The 21,777-nt window shown below is 42.0% G+C and overlaps 1 protein-coding gene across 3 annotated transcripts in view; it reads left to right on the forward strand.

Moving 5' to 3' along the window:
- PGM1 (phosphoglucomutase 1) overlaps positions 1-21,777 on the forward strand; it is a 54,330-nt gene that overhangs the window by 2,197 nt on the left and 30,356 nt on the right. Inside the window, exon 1 of one of the 3 annotated variants that reach the window (XM_019731556.2) lies at positions 18,831-19,071. The exons of 1 other annotated variant lie outside the window; for it this stretch is intronic. Coding sequence is in view for 1 of the 2 variants with exons in the window: in XM_019731539.2 (XP_019587098.1) it covers positions 19,355-19,654 (300 nt within the window). In the remaining variant the exon portion in view is untranslated. Of the gene's footprint in view, positions 1-18,830; positions 19,072-19,278; positions 19,655-21,777 lie in introns of those variants that run through there. One more of the 3 variants, XM_019731539.2, reaches the window with a different exon arrangement.

Consider the following 21,777-nt stretch of genomic DNA (forward strand, 5'->3'; position numbering starts at 1 on the left):
AAATGAATCAGTTAAGACTTAAAAAAATACATTCTTAACACCTTATCACCTTTTAGCTACTGTCCTATTGCTTCCTCCCCTTTAGGCCAATCTTTGTAAAAGTTGTCTGCACTCATCATCACTTGACTGCTCACCTCCTATTCACTCCCCACCTCACTGCAGTCTGGCTTCTGCTTCCTCGGTCATTCCATTAAAATTCCTGTTGGCAAAGTTACTACTGACTTTCTGATTGCTAAATCCTTTGAACACTTTTTAGGACTTAATGTTCTTTGACCTTCCTGTTGCATTCGGCACTGCAGATTTTGTACTTATGATGGGGGTGAGCCAGGCAGGCTATGAGAGTAGAAAAGAGATGCACCTGATTCAGGCATAGGGAGCTGGGAAGTGACAACTACACCTAGACCTGAAGGTGAAGAGGTAAGAAGAATGTTCTAGATGGAACCAGATGTGAAAGAGCATAACATGTTGAAGAGGTAGGTTGGAAGTTCCCTTACCCCCCAACTCTATATTTTTGTTTAATACTCAAAAAAAGTAACTGCTAAAAACATATTTTACAAGATACGTCCACATGCATTGCTTCATTTCCTCTCTACAGCAAACATTTAGGGTATTACATGTCCACAATCACAGAGTCAGGAAAATAGACTGGGAACTGTCTCCTCTGTTCCTAGAATGAGAGAAATGTCACAGTAGGAAACACAGACACCCCAGGACCTTGCTTCAAATACCAGATTCCCACTAGGAGTGGCTGAGGACACTGCCAGTCTGGGTGAAGTTTTAAGTAAATGAGCATTTGGAGAGAAGTGTGCAGACCTGGCTGCTTGGGTTGAAGTTACTTTCTCACTATTAGATTGAACTGAAACCAGCTGATGGAATCACAGTATAAAGGAAGAGGCAAAATCCACATCAAGGCATGACTTTCTTTGACAATTCACACAAAAAAATGAAAACTGAGCCAGTAGAATATAATTCTAGGACCAGCTGGCCTTTCCAGGGTCAATGGGGACAAATCATTAACTATCATCTAATTAATACCTTACATTGTACGGGAAGTCACGTTTTACCATGGGATGGGTTCTTGATTTACAGTGGAAGATGAAGCTTTGGCATAGGCAATATCATTCCTAAAATGCCTTAGAAAACTACCATATTGGAAAACAAAATGTGTAACACAATATGTATATCTTTAAATGCCAGAATAACACTCAGCAGAAGATGCTCATCCTTTGAGAGGCATGTGGGGACTAAGATTGAGTGAGGCATGTGGTCATTGCATGAGATTGTGACAGAATTGCCCATGCTATTTAAATCTCACTCTACCCCCTTTTCTCTCCCTGTCTGTTATTTACAGTTAAATTTGTGCAAGATAAGTACATGTGCGATGTGACTACACTGCAAATTATTGGAGCTGCTCAGAACTGTACATATGAGAAGCATAGCAGTCATAATTCAGCACATGCAGTTTGGATTATGCCCTGTGGCTTTCTACTTGGCTTATATTTGAAATTTCTGTTAAGGTTCCCTGTCAAGGCCTGGCTTTCCATTGTAGCTCAATTTTGGCTGCTCTGGGAGCCTCCCAAAGTGAATTTGATGTACACCCAGCAGCCTGCATTTTAAGTCAAATAATTTGTACAATTGCATAGTTTCAAGTGTTGTAACAGAGACTCAACAGAGATTAAACAGGATAGAAGTGTTTCTCTGTCTTGTGGGGTAGTCTGGATATAAGCAGGCCAGGACTAGTATGGTAGATCCACAGTGTTAGGCCCCGGCCTCCTTCAGTCTTGTGGCTCTGCCATCTTGAAGGTGTTGTTCTTGCCGCTACCTCCACATTTCAGCTCGTGGGCATGGGAAAAAGATGGAGCCAAGTGCTTTATTCCTTTAAACAATCTGGAAATCGCGTACCTCTGTCCTGCTCACAGTCCATTAGATTAGATCTTCCATGCAGGCCACACTTACCTGCAAGAAGGGCTGAAACATGTAGACTTTATATTGGGAGGCACATGGCCAGTTAAAAATGGGTGGTTTTCTTGCCTTAAGAAATAGAGGGGCAGCTAGAAATTTCTGCCATGGGCCACCTCTTTGGTCATGCAGGTAACCATGACCACTCTTCCCACCCATAAAACACATCATTCTTCCCCAGGGGAGGTGCCCCAAATTCCCTCCAATAAATATGTATAGTTATAAGTGGAGCAGTCACCAGCCATAGTGCTCACTCTCTTTTGCTGATGGGGATGCAGGCTCTCTGCTCTGGCAATGGAGTAGGTCCACAGGGAGCCCCGGTTTGGCCCTCCAGGAGGAGCTCTTCTCTATCCTCCGAGCTCACTTAGTACTGGGCATTGGAGAGCAGGTGCTAAGAGCGCGTTTGGGAGCTGCACACTTACGCGTCCTGCTTCCTGCTGGTGAAAGTCGCGGGGGTAGGAGGGCAGGGGTTGCTTTTGCAGACCAAGTTTGTGGTTCTTTCACTATATAGTTACTTCAAAAGCATATTAGGCATCTGGCCTATTCTGATCAGTTCCATGTACTGATAACCACAGTGAAAGGTCTCACCTACATAGAGTTTTGAAGCCTGAAAACTTCAACTTTTATTTTCTGGCCTCTATGCTCTGTCCCTCCCTGATTTTTCCATCACTGACAGCCACCTTGAGACAGTCGGAAGAGCTAGGCTGGGTAAGAAAGCAGTACCCTTAGTGGATCTTTGCTGGTGGGTTAGTTGTCACTGTCTTACAGAGAATCCTGGTAAAGGTTTGAGGCCACAGCCTTTCCTGCTATACCTGCTGCTTCAGGTATAGCTGCTTTAGCTTGGGTGCACAATTGGCGTCATCTCAGCTCTGCAGTTCCACAGATTACTGGACTTGGGTAACACAGATTGCAAGTGACAAAGAAAACCTGCTTTAGAAGAGCCATAACCTCTCTATCTGCCTGCAGACTGGCTCGTCCTTGCCTGAGCTCCTTTCTGTAGTGTGGCAAGAAGCAGACAACACACATTGCTGTTCTGATTTCTCCCGACCATTTCCCTAGAGCTACAGGTTTGGCTGGCCAATGATCTACCTTCCAAGGTAGCAGCAGTAACACTTTTGCCATGGCATAAAAAGTGTGCCGATGCCACATATTTTAGATGCGGTTTTCTAACAGTATAATGCATTTTTTATTATTAGTTAAAATGTAGGTATGGCTGCTGTAACAGTTTCAAAGTAAGTTACTTAACCAACATAAAAGTTGATAGTAATGGAGCCCTTTCTGTAACAGACTGGGTATGGACAGTCCAGGGCTGGTATGTGGTTCTCTTGTGTAAGGGGACCCATGTCTTTGGTTGCTCAGATTTCCCAAGCAAGTGGCTCTTACCTGCATGTCCAAGTCAGCTGCCTGTCACCATATAGTCATTCCAGCCAACAGGAAGGGGCGAAAGAGGAAGGAAGGCACTCCCTTCTCAGAGACTACACATAATCAATTCCATTCATGTTGCATTGGCCAAAACTTAGTCTAAGACCTCCGCCAGCAGCAAGGGAAGCTGGGAAATATCAGTGTGATTCTGGGGGCTATGTGTCAGGTTAAACGTTGGGATATTCAGCTAAATGAAAGGGACCATTGATGTTGGGGAACACCCAACAGTCCTTACTATCCTAAACACGTTGTCCAAATTCGGTGAAAACCACTCAGTCATTTTCAGGTGATAGAGTTACAGAGAGAAAACAGAAGCTTAATTTTATATAGGTAACTAGATTTTTGGAAGAGACCTTGACCATCAGTTCTTCTAACCACCACCTTAGAAAGGATCCGAAGGCATAAACGTTTCCATTCTGTAGTACTTTTAAGTAAACTACTGTATTGAGATATAATTTGCATACCACACAAGTCACCCATTTAAAGTATGCAATTCAATATTTTTTGGTGTATTCACAGAGTTGTGCAATCATCTCCACAGTCTAATTTTAGAATATTTCTGTGACCCTAAAAGAAGCCCCATATATTAGCAGCCAATCCCTCTTGCTCCCCTATACCTTTGGCCCCTAAGCAACCACTAGTCTACCTTAGGTCTCTATAACTGCATGTGGGTGGATTTTACATAGACTGAATGTCCAGTTTGGGTTACCAGGCAGAAGAAGTTACTTTCAGCAAGCAAAAAACCCCAGGAGTACGAGAAGCAAAGGTAGCGGGTTTGTGTCAAGAACAGGTTTTAGTGTCCCAGACTTCTGTGTGTACTATCCTGAGCAATGGAGACACAGAGTTAAAGAAGTCCCTGTTCTCAAGGAGACTCGAGTTGGAGGAAGATTGACATGCAAATAAGCAATCACTGGGTATTATAAGAACTAATACTTAAAGCAAAAGAGATGGCTGTGGCGTCTCAGGGCCGGGCACCTGTCCCAGCCTGGGGTGGGACTGTTGGTGGGAAGGCGTAGTCTGGCCAGTGAAGGCTTTCTACAGGAGATGAGTCTGTTTTTCTCAGCTGGCTCCTTGTCCAGAGTAGACCAGGCTGTCAAAAAAAAAGGAGGCAAAATTTCTCCCGGAGAATAGCTTCTTCATTTTCATGAGTGTAAGCAATCCGATTTCCTTTTTTACAAACATATTTGAACTTATATATCCACATTAGTGTTGTACCTGCCAAATCACCACTCTGGGACCCGTACACTTATTCCGGTGATGCGTCTAGTGCTCAAAGCATTTGAAACTCCTCTATGGGAATTATTTCTCGGGCAGTCGGTTTATGGGTCACCTAGGAAAACCAGTCACATTATTTTATAGTCATGCCTCATTTTTCACCTAAAACGATGTAACAAGATTTGATCACCCACTTTATTCATTAGACATGGCTCCAACCAATTTTTGTCTCTTTCCAAAGTTCAAGTCTATTCTCAAAGGATGACATTTGTTATGATTGAAGACTTTCAAAGAAAGTGCCACAGATTGTAAAGACAGTTGCCCGAAAAAGAGTTCTAGAAATGTTAGTGTGATGTCAGCATTGTTTGAATAAATATGTTCCAATCCCAAGGATTGTTTTGAAGGAGATAAGATTAATTTAGATGAAAATACCCCGGTGTAACTGTTTAAAATGACTTAACCATATTTTATACTGTTCAAGCACACTGCCCTGTCAAGAGGGTCTTAGAAGGGGGTTCATGCTGAGGGAGATTCTGGCATCTTGCTTTTACTTTTGTAGCCTTCCACGGTGGCCTGGGGGCCTTGTGCTCTTCCATTCTGGTAAACATCGAAAATACTTTGGTTAGGCATTTAGAAATTGTACACAATGGGAAGGTTTGTTAAAACAGAAGTAGAGAAAATGGCCCTGACCCAGGATGAGAGAGTCCTGTCATCTCTAAGCTGCAGAATCCAGAAACCTAGCTGTTAAGCCTGTGCCCACTTGACACTGAGAGATCGTCCCATGGTTGCAAACAGGCCAGAAAATGGAGCTGGGATGGCGTAACTGGGTGGGGCTGGGGAAAAACCTTTTGCTTAGCAATAAAACTATTATGTTATACCACCTCAACAGGACTTTGAGAAACGCATTCTGTGGAGCAAAATAAAATCCATTTAAAAATGAAGCAGAAGGGAAATAAGTGAAGGAAACTCAGGTGGAATCGGGAGTAAGGTGGGCACTTATCACGAAAGACGAACTGCCTCGCTGGGTTGGGCCACATAGCTGGCGCCAAGCCTTCTGTAGTCAAATCCATGAGAAAAGTTATCACACAACTCACTAGCCAGTTCCCCCACATGCAGATTTGGTGTAAAAAGACTCATAATATCTGCCTTGAAAGATTCATGTAAGGATGAAGTAAAATTTCTAAGTACTTATAGAGCCTGACATTGTAAATGCTTAGTAAACAGAAGATTCTGATGATTCTAATGATTATTATGATTATTCCAAATGCTGAGGCCATTAAAGGGCAAAGGGGAGGGTCTTCTGTGTCTGCCACCTCTCCCACCACCTACATGTCCTATCCTGTCTTGGTCCATACAGTATCCCTTGACTTTGATCTGGGAAGCAGAGGTTCACAGTTGCTCTAAGTCTCAGTCACGGACCCATTGATCTGAGGCCTTCACCTCGGTGGTCTCATCAGCTAGCAGTGGATAGCGGAAGGTAGCTATTTTAGGACGGGTCTTTGGAAGGGTTACTTGACACGGGCCAATGTCATGCTCTTAATGGGAAGCTGCAAGAAATGTATGCTGGCGTTGCCGGAAACCTGGACTGCACGGATTTGTTCATTCGGCGAGCATTGTTGAGCACTCTTTATGTGCCAGGCACTGTGTAAAATGGTTGAGTGTACAAAGGTGAGTAAGACAGAGTCTTTGTTTTCAGGATGCTCATGCTAGTAGAGGAGTTAGAGGTAGTTATAGTTAATATGGTGTGAATACTAGTATATTAGTTTCCTCTGGCTGCTGTGACAAATGACTGAAAACTGGGTGGCTTAAGACTACAGAAATTTATTTTCTCAGAGTTGTGGAGACCAGAAGTCTGAAATCAAGGGGTTGGCAGTGCTGCACTCCCTCTGAAGTTTCCAGGGGAGAATTCTTCCTTGCCTCTTTTAGCTTTTGGTGGCTCCAGGTGTGCTCCAATCTCCTCCTCTGCCTTCTCATGGCCTTTTCTGTATGTCTGTCTTTTCCTCTTCTGTCTCTTTTAGGGACACTTATTAATTGGATTTAGAGACCACTTGGGTAATCCAGGATGGTCTCGTCTTGAGATCCTTAACTTAGTTACATTTGCAAAGACCTTTTTATTATTAATAAATAAGTTTACATTCTCAAGTTCTGGGTGGACATATATCTTTGGGTCAGTGGGTAGGGGTGGCTATCAATTCAACCCACTACACTATATGAGAGGAGATGTTCAGGGAATCATGGGAACACAGAGGAGATCCAACCACCTCCACTTTGAGGGGGAAGAGAAGAATAAGGATGTCTTCTCTTCCAAAACAAGGTGATTTTTAAGGTAAGTGCAGAATGCTAAGACGCATCAAGGAAACCCTCACCGAGAGATGAAGTGCGAGGAGACTAGGCACAGTCCCTAGTTTAATGCATATAGGTAATGCCTTTGTTGTCATTTTAAAAAGTATAGTAAAGGTAACCATTGACAAGAAGATTCTAGAACTCTGTATATAATCCACAGTGCTTCTGTAGATTCTTGACATAATGCCAGATGGAAGACAGGCCACTTGGTGGCTCTCTCAGTCTTACCAAACTACTTTAGTTCATGGTGATGGATTGGAATTGAAGGGTTCAAATCTCAGTTGTACAATTTACTGTGCAATATCAGTAATCTGCCTAATTGATCTAAAGCTCAGTATTCTCACTTGTAAAATCGGATTAATTCCAATATCTGCCCTACCAGAGAGTTTTCTGAGAATTAAATAAATGGCATGGAATGGTTTGGGGAACTCGAACGTGCATCCCAAAGGGGAGTTGTGAGGGTTGTTTTGAAATTCCACTGTTGCTTCAGGAAAGTCACCCCACTGGATTAATTTAAGCCTCCTGCCAAAACAAATCTCAACATGCAGTTTTATCTGGCATCTCTCAAAGTTCAAAACCCAGATGGCTAAAGAATAACCCAAAAGTAAAGATATCATGCCATTTTGAAGATCTTAGTGAGATTTCAAAATCACTTTTACATTAGAATTTGTTGTAGTATAACTTTTGGTGTCTGACAGACTTGAGTTTGATTCCTGGATATGCTATTTATTAGCTGTTTAATCTTAGGCAAACTGAACTCTTCTTTTTCCTTACTTATTTGTAAAGTTAAAATAACATCACAGAGGAAATAATAAGGTAAGTATAGGAAGTTCCCTAGCATAATGCCTCACACAGAGTCATAATAAGTAGGCTGCTACATGGGGCAGTGGGGATTGTGATAGGAGAAATACAGGCACTTTTAAACTTCTCTTTGCTAATAGTCCCCTGGCCACCTCCCACCTTCTTCATTTCACTTTTCTTCTTAGCTTTGTCAATGACCTATTGAGATTCTCCACCGCCGTTGGCCTATCAATTTCAGAACAGAAATGCCTGTCTTACAGAGAGTGTTTCATGCCCAAGGTGGGGTGGGGAGCTGCTCCACATAACTGTAGATTTTCAGTAATACGTTATCAGACTGAGACTCAGTTATCTCATCTCAAAAGAACACAGCGGCCAGGTCCAAAATAAGCAAAATTGTCCCTGAGTAGCTTAAGCACGAGACGGAGTGTTTGGTATTTGCATACTAGGTCTACCCACTGGGGCATTAGGCTCCTGGTTCTAGTACATAGTTGGGTCTGCTTGCTGCAGCCACTTCTCCTGAACAATATTTGAAGGAGTGTTTTCCATCCCTCAAACATTTATTGAGCATTTCCTCATTGCTCAGGATTGTGCTATGCATTTGGGGGGTACACAGTGCCTAAGTCAGTCTCCAGCTCCCTGTGGAGCCTGTCGTCCAGTGGGCATTACAATATAGTGTGACAAGTGCTTTGGGTGTCACTGGGAGCCCCAGGGAGGGACGCATGGACAGGCTGTCAGGGGTGATGTATTTGAGCCAAGTTCTGAAGGATAATGAAAAGGAAGCCAGGAGAAAGAGACATTCTACACAGAGAGAGCGGCACAGGCAAAACAAGGAGGCCATTGTATTAGGTTGGTGCAAAAGTAATGGCAGTTTAAAAGGTTAGAAGTAATTGCAAAAACCGCCATTCTTTTTACACCAGCCTAATAGAAGGTAGGCTCATAGGCTTAGGACATTAAAATAGAACTCATCTTCGCCCCTGCACTGCAGGAAGGGAGGAGGGCGGCAAGGCAGTCAGTGATGAGTTATCACCACACAGGTCCTTAACGCCTGAGGCTTTTTCTTTTATACACAGGCCAACCTACGACCCAGTCTGAGAATTATCTTATGACCCCAGTGGGAAGGGAGAATCTTGGAGACTTAGGTTAGCAAACCTAAAAAGCTATTTATAAGGGGGAACTGGTCACAGTATTTGTCCATTAACACATTAGGGCTCTATCAGTTTGCTGAGACTGTCTTTTTTTTTTTTTTTCCAATGTATTGGGGATAACATTGGTTAATGACATTATATAAATTTCAGATGTACATCTTTATAATACAGCATCGGTATACTTTTGTGTGCTTACCACCTAGTCTGGTCTCTTTCCGTCACTGTATGTTTGACCCCCTTTGCCTTCTTTGTCCTCCCCCACCTTCTTCCCCTTGGTAACCATGATTCTGTTGTCTGTATCTATGAGTTTGTGTTTTTGTTTGTATGTTTGTTTTGTTTGCTAAGACCCTGTCTTTAACCAGCAGATTTCATGACATAAAACAGTCTATATATGATCTGGTGTTTTCATCAGGGCAAGTCTTTTCAACTTGCGTTGGTTGATCTAAATCCATATTGTAGAATGAATGATGCCCAGTTCACTAAATTAAGTAACACACTTACAAACATTTACCCAAAAAATGGACGTACAGTGTGGCTATAACTGTTGCCTATAGATCTCACTCTAATATCAGTGAAGGGGCTGGGGTACTGGGTCAGCCATGATCCACTTTTTCCTCTTGTTAGCTTTAGTCTGTCTGTCTGTCTCTCTCTCATCACTTTTCGACCCCACACTGAAGTTCACATTCTGGAATGAGCACCACGAATTCCTCTGTCTCTCTGCCTACAGTTATCCAGTGCCCCCCCGGAAGCGGCACACAGGCTGACCAGCTCAACTTCCTTCTCTATTGCAACTTCTGGTTCTGTTCCTCATTATTATTGCACAAGTCCTTGTGCTGTAGAAACGTCTACGATGTTCTCAGGTGGAGGGCACTTTGTTGTAGATGCCTTGTGCTTTGGGAAGGCATCTGTGCTGCTGGGAGTAATCTCACAGTTGAGGTTGATCTCAGGAGGGGAGCCTACTTACTTGACTACTGCCTGGAAAAGCTCACCTCCGTTTATCAGAAATGCTCATCACAGAGGTCATTTAACGCTCTTACTTCAACAGTATAGCCGGCCACTCAACCATTTGTTGGCCTTCCACTATACTCAGTTCCAGGTGCCAAGGTTACAAAATGAGTAAGGTGCTCTTTCTCCTCACTACTGAACAAAGGAGGAGACTTGTACATACCAAGGCATGGCACGTACTGGGTTATCTAGTGACCAAACCAAACACTCTGGGGCAAAGGAAAGACTGGTCTACCTGAGGGCCAGTCACTCAGACCAGCCACCCTGCTGCAAAGGGATCAGCTGTCTCTGGAATTGACCCTATTTTACAAGAAAACTGAGGCCAGAAAGGCCATATACAGCCAGAAGGTGGCAAAGGCAGGATTCACACGCAGGCCTGTCTGACTCTAAAGCCCTCTGCTTCCTTCAGGGACTGTAGTCCCTCCTCCACCGTTTCCCTGCCTGGCCCGTTGTAAATATTTAATCCACTGCACAGACTGAGCCATATCTCTGATTCTCTCGTGCCTGGGCTCCTCTGCTTTAGTGATCAGCCCTTATCAATATCTCTTTCTATTTTGGGGAGTCTTGAAGAAGATGTCCCCCTCTTTAAAGATGGCCATCTTCATTCACTTCCTTTACAGCTGGACATCCTAGTTTGGCCAGGCCATGTTGTTGGGAAAATCCTTAATGATGAGACAGAGAATAACCTTACCGTTCCTCTCTTCTTAAAAGTTCAGAAATCTCACCGCATATTAATTATTTGTTAGAGGGCCAACCACTGTCTGCCACAAAACTCCAGGGTGCGTGATTCCCACTGTATCCCAGGTGAATGGGACTCTCCTAGAGTTGTGCGGTGCCACTGGAGCCAGTTACTGCGCCCCCTTGTGAGGCTGTGGGAAGTCTTGCTTGTTTTTCCGTTTTCCACCACAAGAGGGAAACATACAACCATGAATGACTGGGAAATAAAGCAATTCTTTAGCTCTCTTTTTACTGGAGGATTTTAACACATTGTTTCTGGTAATAGCCAGAATATGGGAAAATATTCTGTTCGTTCCAAATTAATATTCTTAAAGGATGTAGATTAATATTTTCTTGACGATGCTCCAAAAAGGAAATAAGATAAAAGATACATACGTATACAATTTTTATGTGAACCATACAAATTGCTGTTTTTATAGGTCAAAATGGTTGACTATGAGTAATTTCTAATAAAACAGGAGTCTTCCTCACATGTGCATTAGGTATGAAAGCGATTGCTAAACCCTACCTATATTTAAATTGGGGAGCTTGTTTTCAGATTTAACCATAAAATTAAGAATGGCATTTTTGGACGTGGGGAATACCTTCCTTAACTTCTCTCTCTCTCTGCCGAGCGCTCATAGTTCCCTTGCAAGCTCCCAGGTTAGTACTTTTTACTCCATTTTTAAAAAACGATTTGTTGGCTTACCTATCTCTCCTTTTGGACCAAAAGTTTCTTGACAACTTGAGTCTGTCATCTTTCCATGATGCACAGTGCCTGGTGAAATGAATGTAGTAAGTCAATTTGTACAGTAAGTGTTGGGTACATGGATGGGTAAACAGATGGACGACAGACTGATGGATGCTAGAGGACGTACATACACACTCCGAGGCAGCTGTTTGGTTTTTAACTTCAGAATACACTTCCGGAGTCTTATTGAATCTGGGAATTTTGTACAGCTCTAAGCCATCTGGCCCTGGTAATTGTTCTGCCCTCTCCTTTTCTTTAAAGAGCATTTCCTAACTATTAAAATGCATATGCCCATAAATAGGTATGAAACACAGCTACATATTTTCACACCGATTCAGGGCAGGAATAAAAGCTAATGCTTATGTAGGGTTTGCAAGTCACTAGCACCAGCCATTGTGAAACCACGTTTATTAACTCATCATATCTTTATACAACGAACCTATGCAGTAGGTACTATTTTCTTTTTTATTACCCTCTTTAAGAAATGCATTTTAAAAAATTGAGGCATAATTGACATGCAACATCATATTAGTTTCAAATGTACAACATAATGATTCAAAGTATTTGTATGTATTGTGAAAGGGTCACTACAATAAGTCCGAGTAGGGACTTTTCAAAATGGGGGCCTTGAAAGATTAAGTAGTTTGCCCAAGGGCACCCAACTAGTAAATGCTATTCTTGCCTGTCTCCTTGCTGTTGACTGAGGTTGCTCAGAGGGGAAGGGGACAGGGGGTCTCCTCATTCTTCTTCTTGCCTGGGTGGGACAGCATGTGGAGCCTGACTCAGAGCTGGGGGGGGAACCAGGCACTACAGAGCCCCACTCAACACAAGGAAGAGCTGTAGGGTGTGCAAGTGACAGAAACGCAGTCAGACTGCAGAGAGCCGCTAAGAGGACTACGTCATAGGGCCGTATCAAGAGGGGTTCTCTTGAAAGCCAAGGGTGGGGTGCGCAATGGGGCCTCACAAGAGCCTGAGACGGGGAACCAAGGCAGCTCCTCTGTCTCTCATGTCTGTTTATCTCAGCACATCTGCTTCATTTCTCTGTCTCTGCTGACTCACTTGTTAATACAACTTGGTGTGTGTGTGTGTGTGTGTGTGTGTGTGTGTGTGTGTGTCCGTCCCCCGTTATAAACTCATTTACTGAAACTCGGATGAATAGTTCAAGTTTATAAATCTAATGTTTATTTACTTTTTAAGTTTTTTGTCTAACAAGCAAAACTTTGACATTATTCAAGCTGTTTTCATATAATCTAATAATGATATCATTAGATACTTGTGTATGGTGTCCTACAGCAGCCCTGGTTTTAGAACTTTCTGTATATTATCTCATTCAATCATGAATGCAACAAGTGAGGTTGGGAGACTTTTTTTTCTCCTTATTTTTATAGATGAGGCAGTAGAAGCACAGACAGGTTAAATAATTTGTCTGAGTTCACACAGCTAGTGATTGGCAGAGTTGGGCTTCCAAGCCTGTCAGTCTGGCCTTAGAGTCCATTCTCTGATGAACTATCTGCATCTGATGATTTAAACATAAATATGGTACAAAGTTTTCTTGAATGTTTGAATGTTTCTAATTGTTTTTCTTCTTTTTTTTGGCAGTTGGGAAGGGGAACAGGACTTTATTGGGGAACAGTGTGTACTTCCAGGACTTTTTTCTAAGTCAAGTTGTTGTCCTTTCAATCTTAGTTGTGGAGGGTGCCGTTCAGCTTCAAGTTGTTGTCCTTTCAGTCTTAGTTGTGGAGGGCGCAACTCAGCTCCAGGTCTAGTTGCCATTGCTAGTTGTAAGGGGCGCAGCCCACCATCCCTTGCAGGAGTTGAACCAACAACCTTGTGGTAGAGAGGACGCACACTCCAACCATCAGCCATCTGGGAGCTCAGCGGCAGCTCAGCTCAAGGTGCCACGTTCAATCTTAGTTGCAGGGGGCGCTGCCCACCATGCCTTGTGGGACTTGAGGAATCGAACTGGCAACCTTGTGGTTGAGAGCTCACTGGCCCATGTGGGAATCGAACCAGCAGCTTTCGGAGTTAGGAGCCCGGAGCTCCACCACCTGAGCCACCGGGCCAGCCCCTGAATGTTTCTAATTTTGATAAAATTCTCTTACTGCCTTAAACTTAAAATAAGTTACTCAATTACACATTATAAATTGGATTTACAAGGTTATCTGTTAGAGAAACTCATATCCCAGATTTTGTAACATACTTTAAATACCAAATATGCTTAGATTTTTCTCCCAAACTTACTACAAAAATATTAATACTGTAAGTTCGATTTATTTATCTGTATACTATGAGTTTGATTTACTTTTTGTTTATACTTAATTCTGATTCTTTCTATATTTAAAAGTGCCCACTTCATAACCATTCTATCACCCCAAGCGATTAGGAGTTACCTTTCCAATTGAATTGGGGGGGCATTGTCAGCTGGCCGAGGTTCACGTCTGGAACCACCCCTGTCCAGAACGCCAGTGCCAATTGGGAGTTTTAAGTGGCTTGTGTTCACAGACCACATTCCCAAATTCTCATGTCTCATGAATTTGCAACTTCTACCCTCTTGAGGAGATTCATTTAACTTATTTTCCTCTTGATTCTATTATGAATTCTTATCCAGTTCTTCCTGTACATTAGGGCCACCAACTCTTAGAAATGTCTAAATGACCCAGAGTTGGATCCTTCATAGCTCTCATGTATTCCCATGTATCTCCTGGCCGTTAGTCACAATTCTATGGGTATTCGCATGACACGACTGTCCCTGCCTAACAGTTCCCGGGTTTACCTGCTTTCCCAGTGAAAGGACTAACTGAATCTGACTAGTACACTTTTGAGTTCTAATTCTAGACTGCTAGGAGGGAAAATATGATTGCCCCAGCTTTGGTCAGGTGCCCATCCCTGGTGATCAGGGTCTGACGTCAGGGTCCTATCTATAGTAGCCCCATGGCCCCAGGAGTCCACTCTTGTTGGGTGGGGTAAGGGATAGTTTTCAGAGAAGAGAGGGAATGAGTGGAAGACACGATGCGGAGAAGGGGTCAGAGGAAAGAGAGATGTTTGGGTAGGGTCTTCCTGTTGGGAGAAAAAAACCCAACAGGTTTTTGGGAAAGTTTATATTCCTCCTGCTTAAAAATTTCCATAGCTTCTGGTGACTACAAAATAAACTTTAGTGTAGTTCATAAGACTATAATCTTGCCTCAACTATTTCTTGAGTCTCACCCCATTACTGCAATCTTTCGAGAGCCAAAGCTCTGTACATGTACCTCTGGGACAGCCCCAGCCACCTTGCTCCCTTCTGGTAGGAACTTCTTAAGAGCAAAGGTTCTCATCTACCTTTTTTTCTACTCCTCCCGCCCCCCAGAATGTGAAAACATTTGCATATCATTGCATCGTTTTGTAGTTTGCAGGGGCTTTCATAGGCATTCAGTGAGGCCATCTTCACAATAACCTGTGAGGCAGGTATTATTATCCCACTTTAGAGGTGAAGAAATGGAGAATCATATTTACTGATAATCTGCTGCATGCTGGACACAGTAGTAAGTGTTTTCATGTATTTTGCCTGATTCAATTCTCAGAAGAACCTTGAGAGCTATGTCCTTTTTACAGGCTCAGTTCAATTAAGTAACATGCACAAGATTGTACCTCTCATACATTTTAGAGTCAGAGTCAAGCCCTGGCTGCGTCTGGCTCCTAAAACTGTGGTCTTTGCATTATCCTGCAGTGCCTAGCCTGGGGCTGGCCTTTAACTCGTGCTTGCTTGCTGTTGGTTGGAGAAAGCAATGACCAGTTCCCACTTGTGTTTCCTGTCACTGGGGTCAAACACCCCAAGCAGTCAGGGGTAGGCATGTGGAGCTGTCATAAGCGCTGGGCCTCAGCCTTGGGGTCAGGGGGGTCTGATTCCTGCTGCTTTTAGCCCAGGTAGTAGCTTTCTTTTCAGTGTTTGCACCTAGAGACAGGGTTAGCAATTCCATCCCCTATGTCCATTCCTGTGGCATTTGCCAAAGAAGATCTCTTTGGTGTGAAGAGGTGAACCTGTTCAGGCCCTGGGTCCAGCCTTCGCTTGAACCCCGGGACATAGTCATTAGCTCCCCAATAAATATTGATTGATGGAAAGAAAGAAAGGTAGATGGAATGAATAAAGGCTTGGCAAGTCTACAGTTTCTGTTGTGTTCTACTGGGAAGGTATCATTGCTGATGAGAATGGGAGCTGGAGTCTTTGAGACCGGGAGCGAAGGGGTTCATAACTCTGCCCTAGTGAAATTGATTGGACCCAAGACCAGTATGAAAGTTCCTTGTCCGAAGGGAGTAATCCTTAAATCCCCCATATGGTTTAAATGTAATTTGTGTCATTGTGAAGGAGTACTGCCAATGCAGGCGAATTCATTAGGCCAAATTGGGTTCGCTATGCTCGACAGTAACGTTTCCGAAGATGAAGTTCAACCTTTGCTGGAGAGCTGAAACAAATGAGTTTCTTAATAGCTGCCCCACTTAGTCTGAGCGCCTTAGGAAGCTTAATGTTTTTAATGCCTCTTCCTTTTTACCACACTTCACAGCCCATCTAACATTGCTGCTTCTGGTAATATTTTTATATGGGGTTGAGTACCATAGTGTCCGTAAAATTATGACTCAGACCCATTTTTAGAATAGAAGCTTTTCTAGGGCAAGGATTATATCTTTTTGGTTTAGTTTTGCATATTGACAAACGCCATGCCAGATGTATGTAGTTGCTGGAAACATTACTCTCTGTTTTTGGGTACAGAACTCTTTTCTCTGGAGCCTTAGATTTGGTATGCACTTAAATTGCTGGGTGTCTTCGACATGTGCAAGAGCCATGAGAGCTAGGACTCTTTCCCAGTCCATGCCGAGCTGTAAAGCTGACTCAATGCGCAGAGAAATAAAAAGGTGTATATACCCACACAGATGTTGCCACCCTAGAGGGAGACACTAGTTTCACCTACTGAACTTATCCCACAGGTTAGACATGTTTCCGCACAGGTCATCCCATGTTTCCGCAGAAATAAGACCTAGTTGGACGATCAGCTCTAATGCATCTTTTGGAACAAAAATTAATATAAGGCTCAGTCTTATTTTACTATAAGACCTGGTATGATATGATATGATATGATATGATATGATATGATATGATATGATATGATATAAATAATAATGTAGTACCAGGTCTTATATTAATTTTTGCTCCAAAAGACACATTAGAGTTGATTGTCCGGCTAGGTCTTATTTTCAGGGAAACATGGTATGACTTCTGGATGCTCAGATACTGCTGTCTAATTCTGTTTGCATTAAATAATTTTTTAAATATAAAGATGACCCACTGGGAAGGTACATTGAAAATGTCTTGAAATGAAGCAGCAAACAAATAATGAACTCCAAGATAGCATACCAAGTATTTGAAAAGTTAAGACTGGAAAAGGACCAGCTTTATTAAATTGGCAATAGCTACTTTAGAAACATGTTGCTTTAACCTTTAAGAATCAGAATAGTTCCATTTGGAAGACTTTCTGTATCAGTCGGTTTTTAGATAGTTAGAAACTGGTGCTAGGCCCAAACACAGGCTTAATTCTAGAAAAGTGCAGCTTTTACAACGGTTATAATAGAAAAAATATTTTTAGAAACAATTTGGTTCACAGGAACACCCACTGATAAGCTCAAGTGTTCTAGTATCTGATGTGGACAGTCTTCAAGGAAAAAAGCGAGCATTTGCCGTGCTGTGAAACAAAACCTGTTGGATCTCATTCTGTGAACGAGCCCACGTTTATGCTCGTATTTTTTGTGTTGAATATCTGTTTTGAATTTGTATACTTACACCTTGATTCTTCATAATTTCTCATTTTATGGAATGCATGAACCACAGCTTGTAAATAAAAGAAATAAGCGTGTGGGAAAGAAACCCAACAAAACGTGACTCTCCTAGTTCTAGCTTTAGAAGGAGCTTCCCTGGGAGAGGCAGACCACCATCAGAGAACATGCTGGAGTGTAGGTGGAGAAGCTTTGGTTGGGAGTGTTGGAGCATCCCTGTGACAATGTGCCCCTGAATCTACGCTGGGATTTCAAGATCTCCTTAAGAAAACTAGCAATTATGTGGTTGGTTGCTCTGTTATTCCCAATGAAAAGATTGTTGGGTTGACATTGCATGAATCTGGATCTATTATTAAATATGTCAAAACATATATGCTGGCTTAATTTGCAAGCCTATCTAAAACCAGAGGAAACTTGGCAGCGGACTTAAAACACATGAGTTTAAAGAACACGCGTTGCAGTAATTTGAAAAACGGTGGGTGTGTAAACTACTGTTAGCAAAGCAAACTTACTTTGTAAATTAATTTCTAAGGAGTTTTAGTTTTAAAAACTAAGAAGTAAAAATAAGTCATACAAAGTAATTGTCTTTTGGCCAGCTGGTTTTCAATTGAATAGACATGTCTTGTGAATAGTCTGAATGTTATGTCTCGAGGTCTTCCCTGCACATGGTCCAGCCCCATTTATCATTGGAAGGGGAACAGGCACCCTTGCTAATGGCTGCTTTCTGCTCATGGGTGCATTGGTTTTGCTGGTCCTGCTCAGAACAATCCCTGGACACAGGCATTTGTGCCTCAGAGAGGGCAGCCTGCTGTTCTCAGCACCTGTTTGCTTTCGGACCTTGCTGAAAATCTGAAAAAAAACCTCAGATTTTGTTTGTCAATGGATTATTCACTTTTCCCTTGAAAACGGTGACTCCTCAGTGCACTCAAAACTCTCCAAACATGCAGCGTTATTAGTCCCGGTTTACTTTCTAAGCATCCTTTACAAGTTCACCCAAACCTTGACAGTGGAGGTTCTTAATTGGCAACTTCTGCTGAACCAGGTAAAGAACACATGTGTATGCATTTAAGTAGATTACTAATAAAACCTCAGGGATCAAATGGCGTTGGGTATCAAATTCACTCAGGTAGACGATTTTTAAACATTTTAGGTTCTTCAAATGTGATGGACTTAAACTGCTTCACTAAAAATGTTTTCTCTAAAGTCAAGTCTGTTTGAAACTGAGAAAATTAAAACACAAAATATAATCTTATGTTCAGAGCATCTTTTCAAATAATAACTTGATCAAACCTCATGCTTTAAAAAACATACTCTTCCCCCTTGTTGTTCTGCTTACATCATCAAGGACTTGGTGCCTCTTCATCCCCACTTTTATATCAGTTCAAGGGAATGACCAAGCTGTTGGTCTTTCAGGGCCTATTTGTAGATATCTGTTCTTCTAGAACTGAATACTATTTTGTTAAGTCTTTGGTAGTCAATGAATAAATCTGTCCTGTGAGATAATTTTTTTTTTTTTTTTTTCTAACTGGGATTGCATGTGGGAAGTAAAAAATCACTTGGGTATCAAAATGACGGTGATGTAAGAAAGCCAGAGGTAACTGAGGGCCCTCACTTCCATTTTAAGATTGACCTTTAACTTGCTAGATGGCATGGACAACTTTAGCTGCAGATGGCCTTCTCAGTGAGGCTCAGACAGTCTCTGGTTTAAGGGGTGTCAGGAGCAGTGGGAACCACACCAGGGTGTCTTGTTCACGAACCTGCTTCTTGGGTCTGCACTTGCTCTGTCTTTGCCTGGGCTCGGAGAGTGGAGTCTGGCAGCCGTCTGGTGTTTGTAACTGAAGTCTGCCGCACGCAGCACCCTTCGGAGTTATCTCCACCCTAACAGGAACATGAGGCAAAAATAATTGAAAGGTATTTGGCTTGGTTATGTGGGCACAAGTGTCCTCATCAAAACAACTTTGAAGATCTGCTTTGGGTGTGGGCGTGGGTGGGTGTACGGCCCTTAACTTTTTCACCAGGGGCGACAACAACAAGGAATTAACTCAGCTTCCTCCTTGAGGGTGATCATCCAGACACAGCCTGTGTTTGAGTTATTCAGAGATACACCGTTGGAGCTTTAGGTTGGACAGACTGTTTTGTGGACCTTTGACTGCTTTCTGGATACCCTCACTGAACCAAGTGGTGGAAGTGAAAGATGAGTGATTTTAATGAATGGATTTCTGGGAAATACAGAAAAATGGAAGAAGGTCCTCTCCCTCTGTTGACTTTTGCTACAGCTCCCTACTATGACCAGAAACCAGGAACTAGTGGATTACGGAAGAAAACCTATTGTTTCGAGGCAAAGCCATGCTATCTGGAGAATTTTATCCAGAGTATATTCTTTTCCATAGACCTAAAAGATCGCCAGGGATCCTCACTGGTGGTTGGTGGAGATGGGCGGTATTTTAATAAATCGGCAGTAGAAACAATAGTGCAGATGGCGGCGGCCAATGGGGTTGGTATACGATAAGTATTGTTATGTTTTTGGCTCTCCACATAACCTCTTAAGTTTGCAGAAATATACAAAAGTACAAAGATTTGTATGTGGTATACAACTCAATTCTACTAACATCCAGTTAAGTTTCAGTGTGACTTCAGAGACTGAATATTGTGAAAATACTCCTGAAATTACATTAGTCACATTGAGATATAGGAATGTAAATTCAGGTTTTTGTGTGTTGTGCTCTGTGCCTATTGCTTGGACAAGTACCTGTTGCTTTTTAGACGATCAAAGTGCACCCCTAGCTTAAGCTGTCTTATCTACATTCTAACTAGTTTCGAGGGGCACTCGATCCTCTATAAGAAGGCTCTAATGAGTAGTGGAGAGGGGAGGATTTTGTTTTCTTTCAATGGCTTCCTTGTTGAAGTTCAGTCACTTGTCAAACAGGAAAACAAAAGCCAGGCCATGCTGTTGTTTATGAATCCTGGTAGTCATGCAGAAATGTTTGGAGGGGGTTGGAAAAAGTTAGGTGTGAGCCTTCCAAGAGGACCTGTTCCAGGGGAAACCTGCTTATAATGACCTTGGACACAAAGACGCCCTGTGTGTGGTGAATTTGTGCAGCAGGGTAGAGATAACAACTCCTGTAAAACCATAATATAAGGAGGCTCTGCTAACGCTTTGCATCGTGAAAACTGTGTTGGCTGAATTAACCAAATCAGAAGGAATCTTTCACCAGGAAGTGTTGATCTTGATAATTGAACAATTTGCACAGCCCCACTGATTTAAAGGAAGGCAGGCATCAGGGCATTGCTGTTTTTGCTCAACAAAAATTCCTCTATGGGACCAAAAATACATTTTTAGTGTTTTAGATTATACTTAGCAATAATTTGGAGCACACTGTCCTTCAGTCCTCATAAATTTAAAACATCTTTTGTATTTCCTTTCTGGAAGCAATTCTGATTCTGAGAATATGAAATATAGCATTGCTATCAAATGTGTGAGGCATTTATTTTTGGTCTATTTTAATCATATGCCAAGCAGTGATTACAAAACCCAAATTAAAAAAGAAAGAAAACACACTACCAAATTAAATTTAAAAATATTTGTAGATCCTATTGCTTGTAATGCGGAGTTTCCTTTATACCCTGTTTCAGAATCTGAATGCTTCTCATGTAAAAATTGCTGATAAAGCACTCAAATATGAAATTATTATGACGTATCCACATTTTTAAGATAAAATGTGACATGCTGTAAATTTCACCTTTGAGGAGAGCTGTAAAGGGAACCGTATTAAGACACTTTTAATCTTTTGAGAGAGAATGAATGGAACATTATTTCTCCGCATATATCTAGATTGTTGAATGCATCTGGTACACTGTCCCCTTTGCTGTGATATATTTGGTTTCATTTCATTTTAGTGTGGAGCTGAAGGATGTGGAAGAGGTGGCAGGAATGTGTAATTCAGGCAGACCCAATAGACTTTCTGAGATTTACAATCTGAAGGTTTGCTAAATAATACATTTAAGTGGTAATAATTGACTAAATGTGGTAACTGCCTATTTGTTAGAGCTGTGGCAGCACAGCAATATTTTCAAGTGTTTTCAAGGGCATTCTTTATTAAAAATAGTGTTGCATTTAAAGCAGTCATGCTACCCAACTGAATTACTTAAAACATTTAGTGGACCAGTAAAAGCACTTTAATCTGATAAAACCTGTGAAATCCTATACATAGAGTTTGATTTCTTCTTTTTCTAATATATCCTAAATTCTGACTATTTTAACATCTCTTTGATTGTGGGCAGAACTCCAGGGAGGAACTCTAAAGGAAAGATAATTTATTGCCACAGATTTTGGTAGAAGTCAGTGTTCCTTCTTTACTTTTGTCAGTACCCACTCCACCCATGAGCCAATTCTCAGAGGACTTCTCAGCCTAGTAGCTAAATGGAGATCCTTTCATTTTTCTCTCTTTAGTACACTTTTACCTGGTGCATTTATGGATTATAGAATATAATTTACCTTTGTTAGAAGTTTCCCATTGTTTTTGTTTGCTTAGAGCTGTCTGCATTTATAGGCCATTTTAATGTCCAAAATAAAACATTGGTGGGGCCCCATTTATAATACCGATATCTCATACAGTC

The sequence above is a fragment of the Rhinolophus sinicus genome, linkage group LG06, assembly GCF_036562045.2.
Source record: "Rhinolophus sinicus isolate RSC01 linkage group LG06, ASM3656204v1, whole genome shotgun sequence".
NCBI lineage: Eukaryota > Metazoa > Chordata > Mammalia > Chiroptera > Rhinolophidae > Rhinolophus > Rhinolophus sinicus.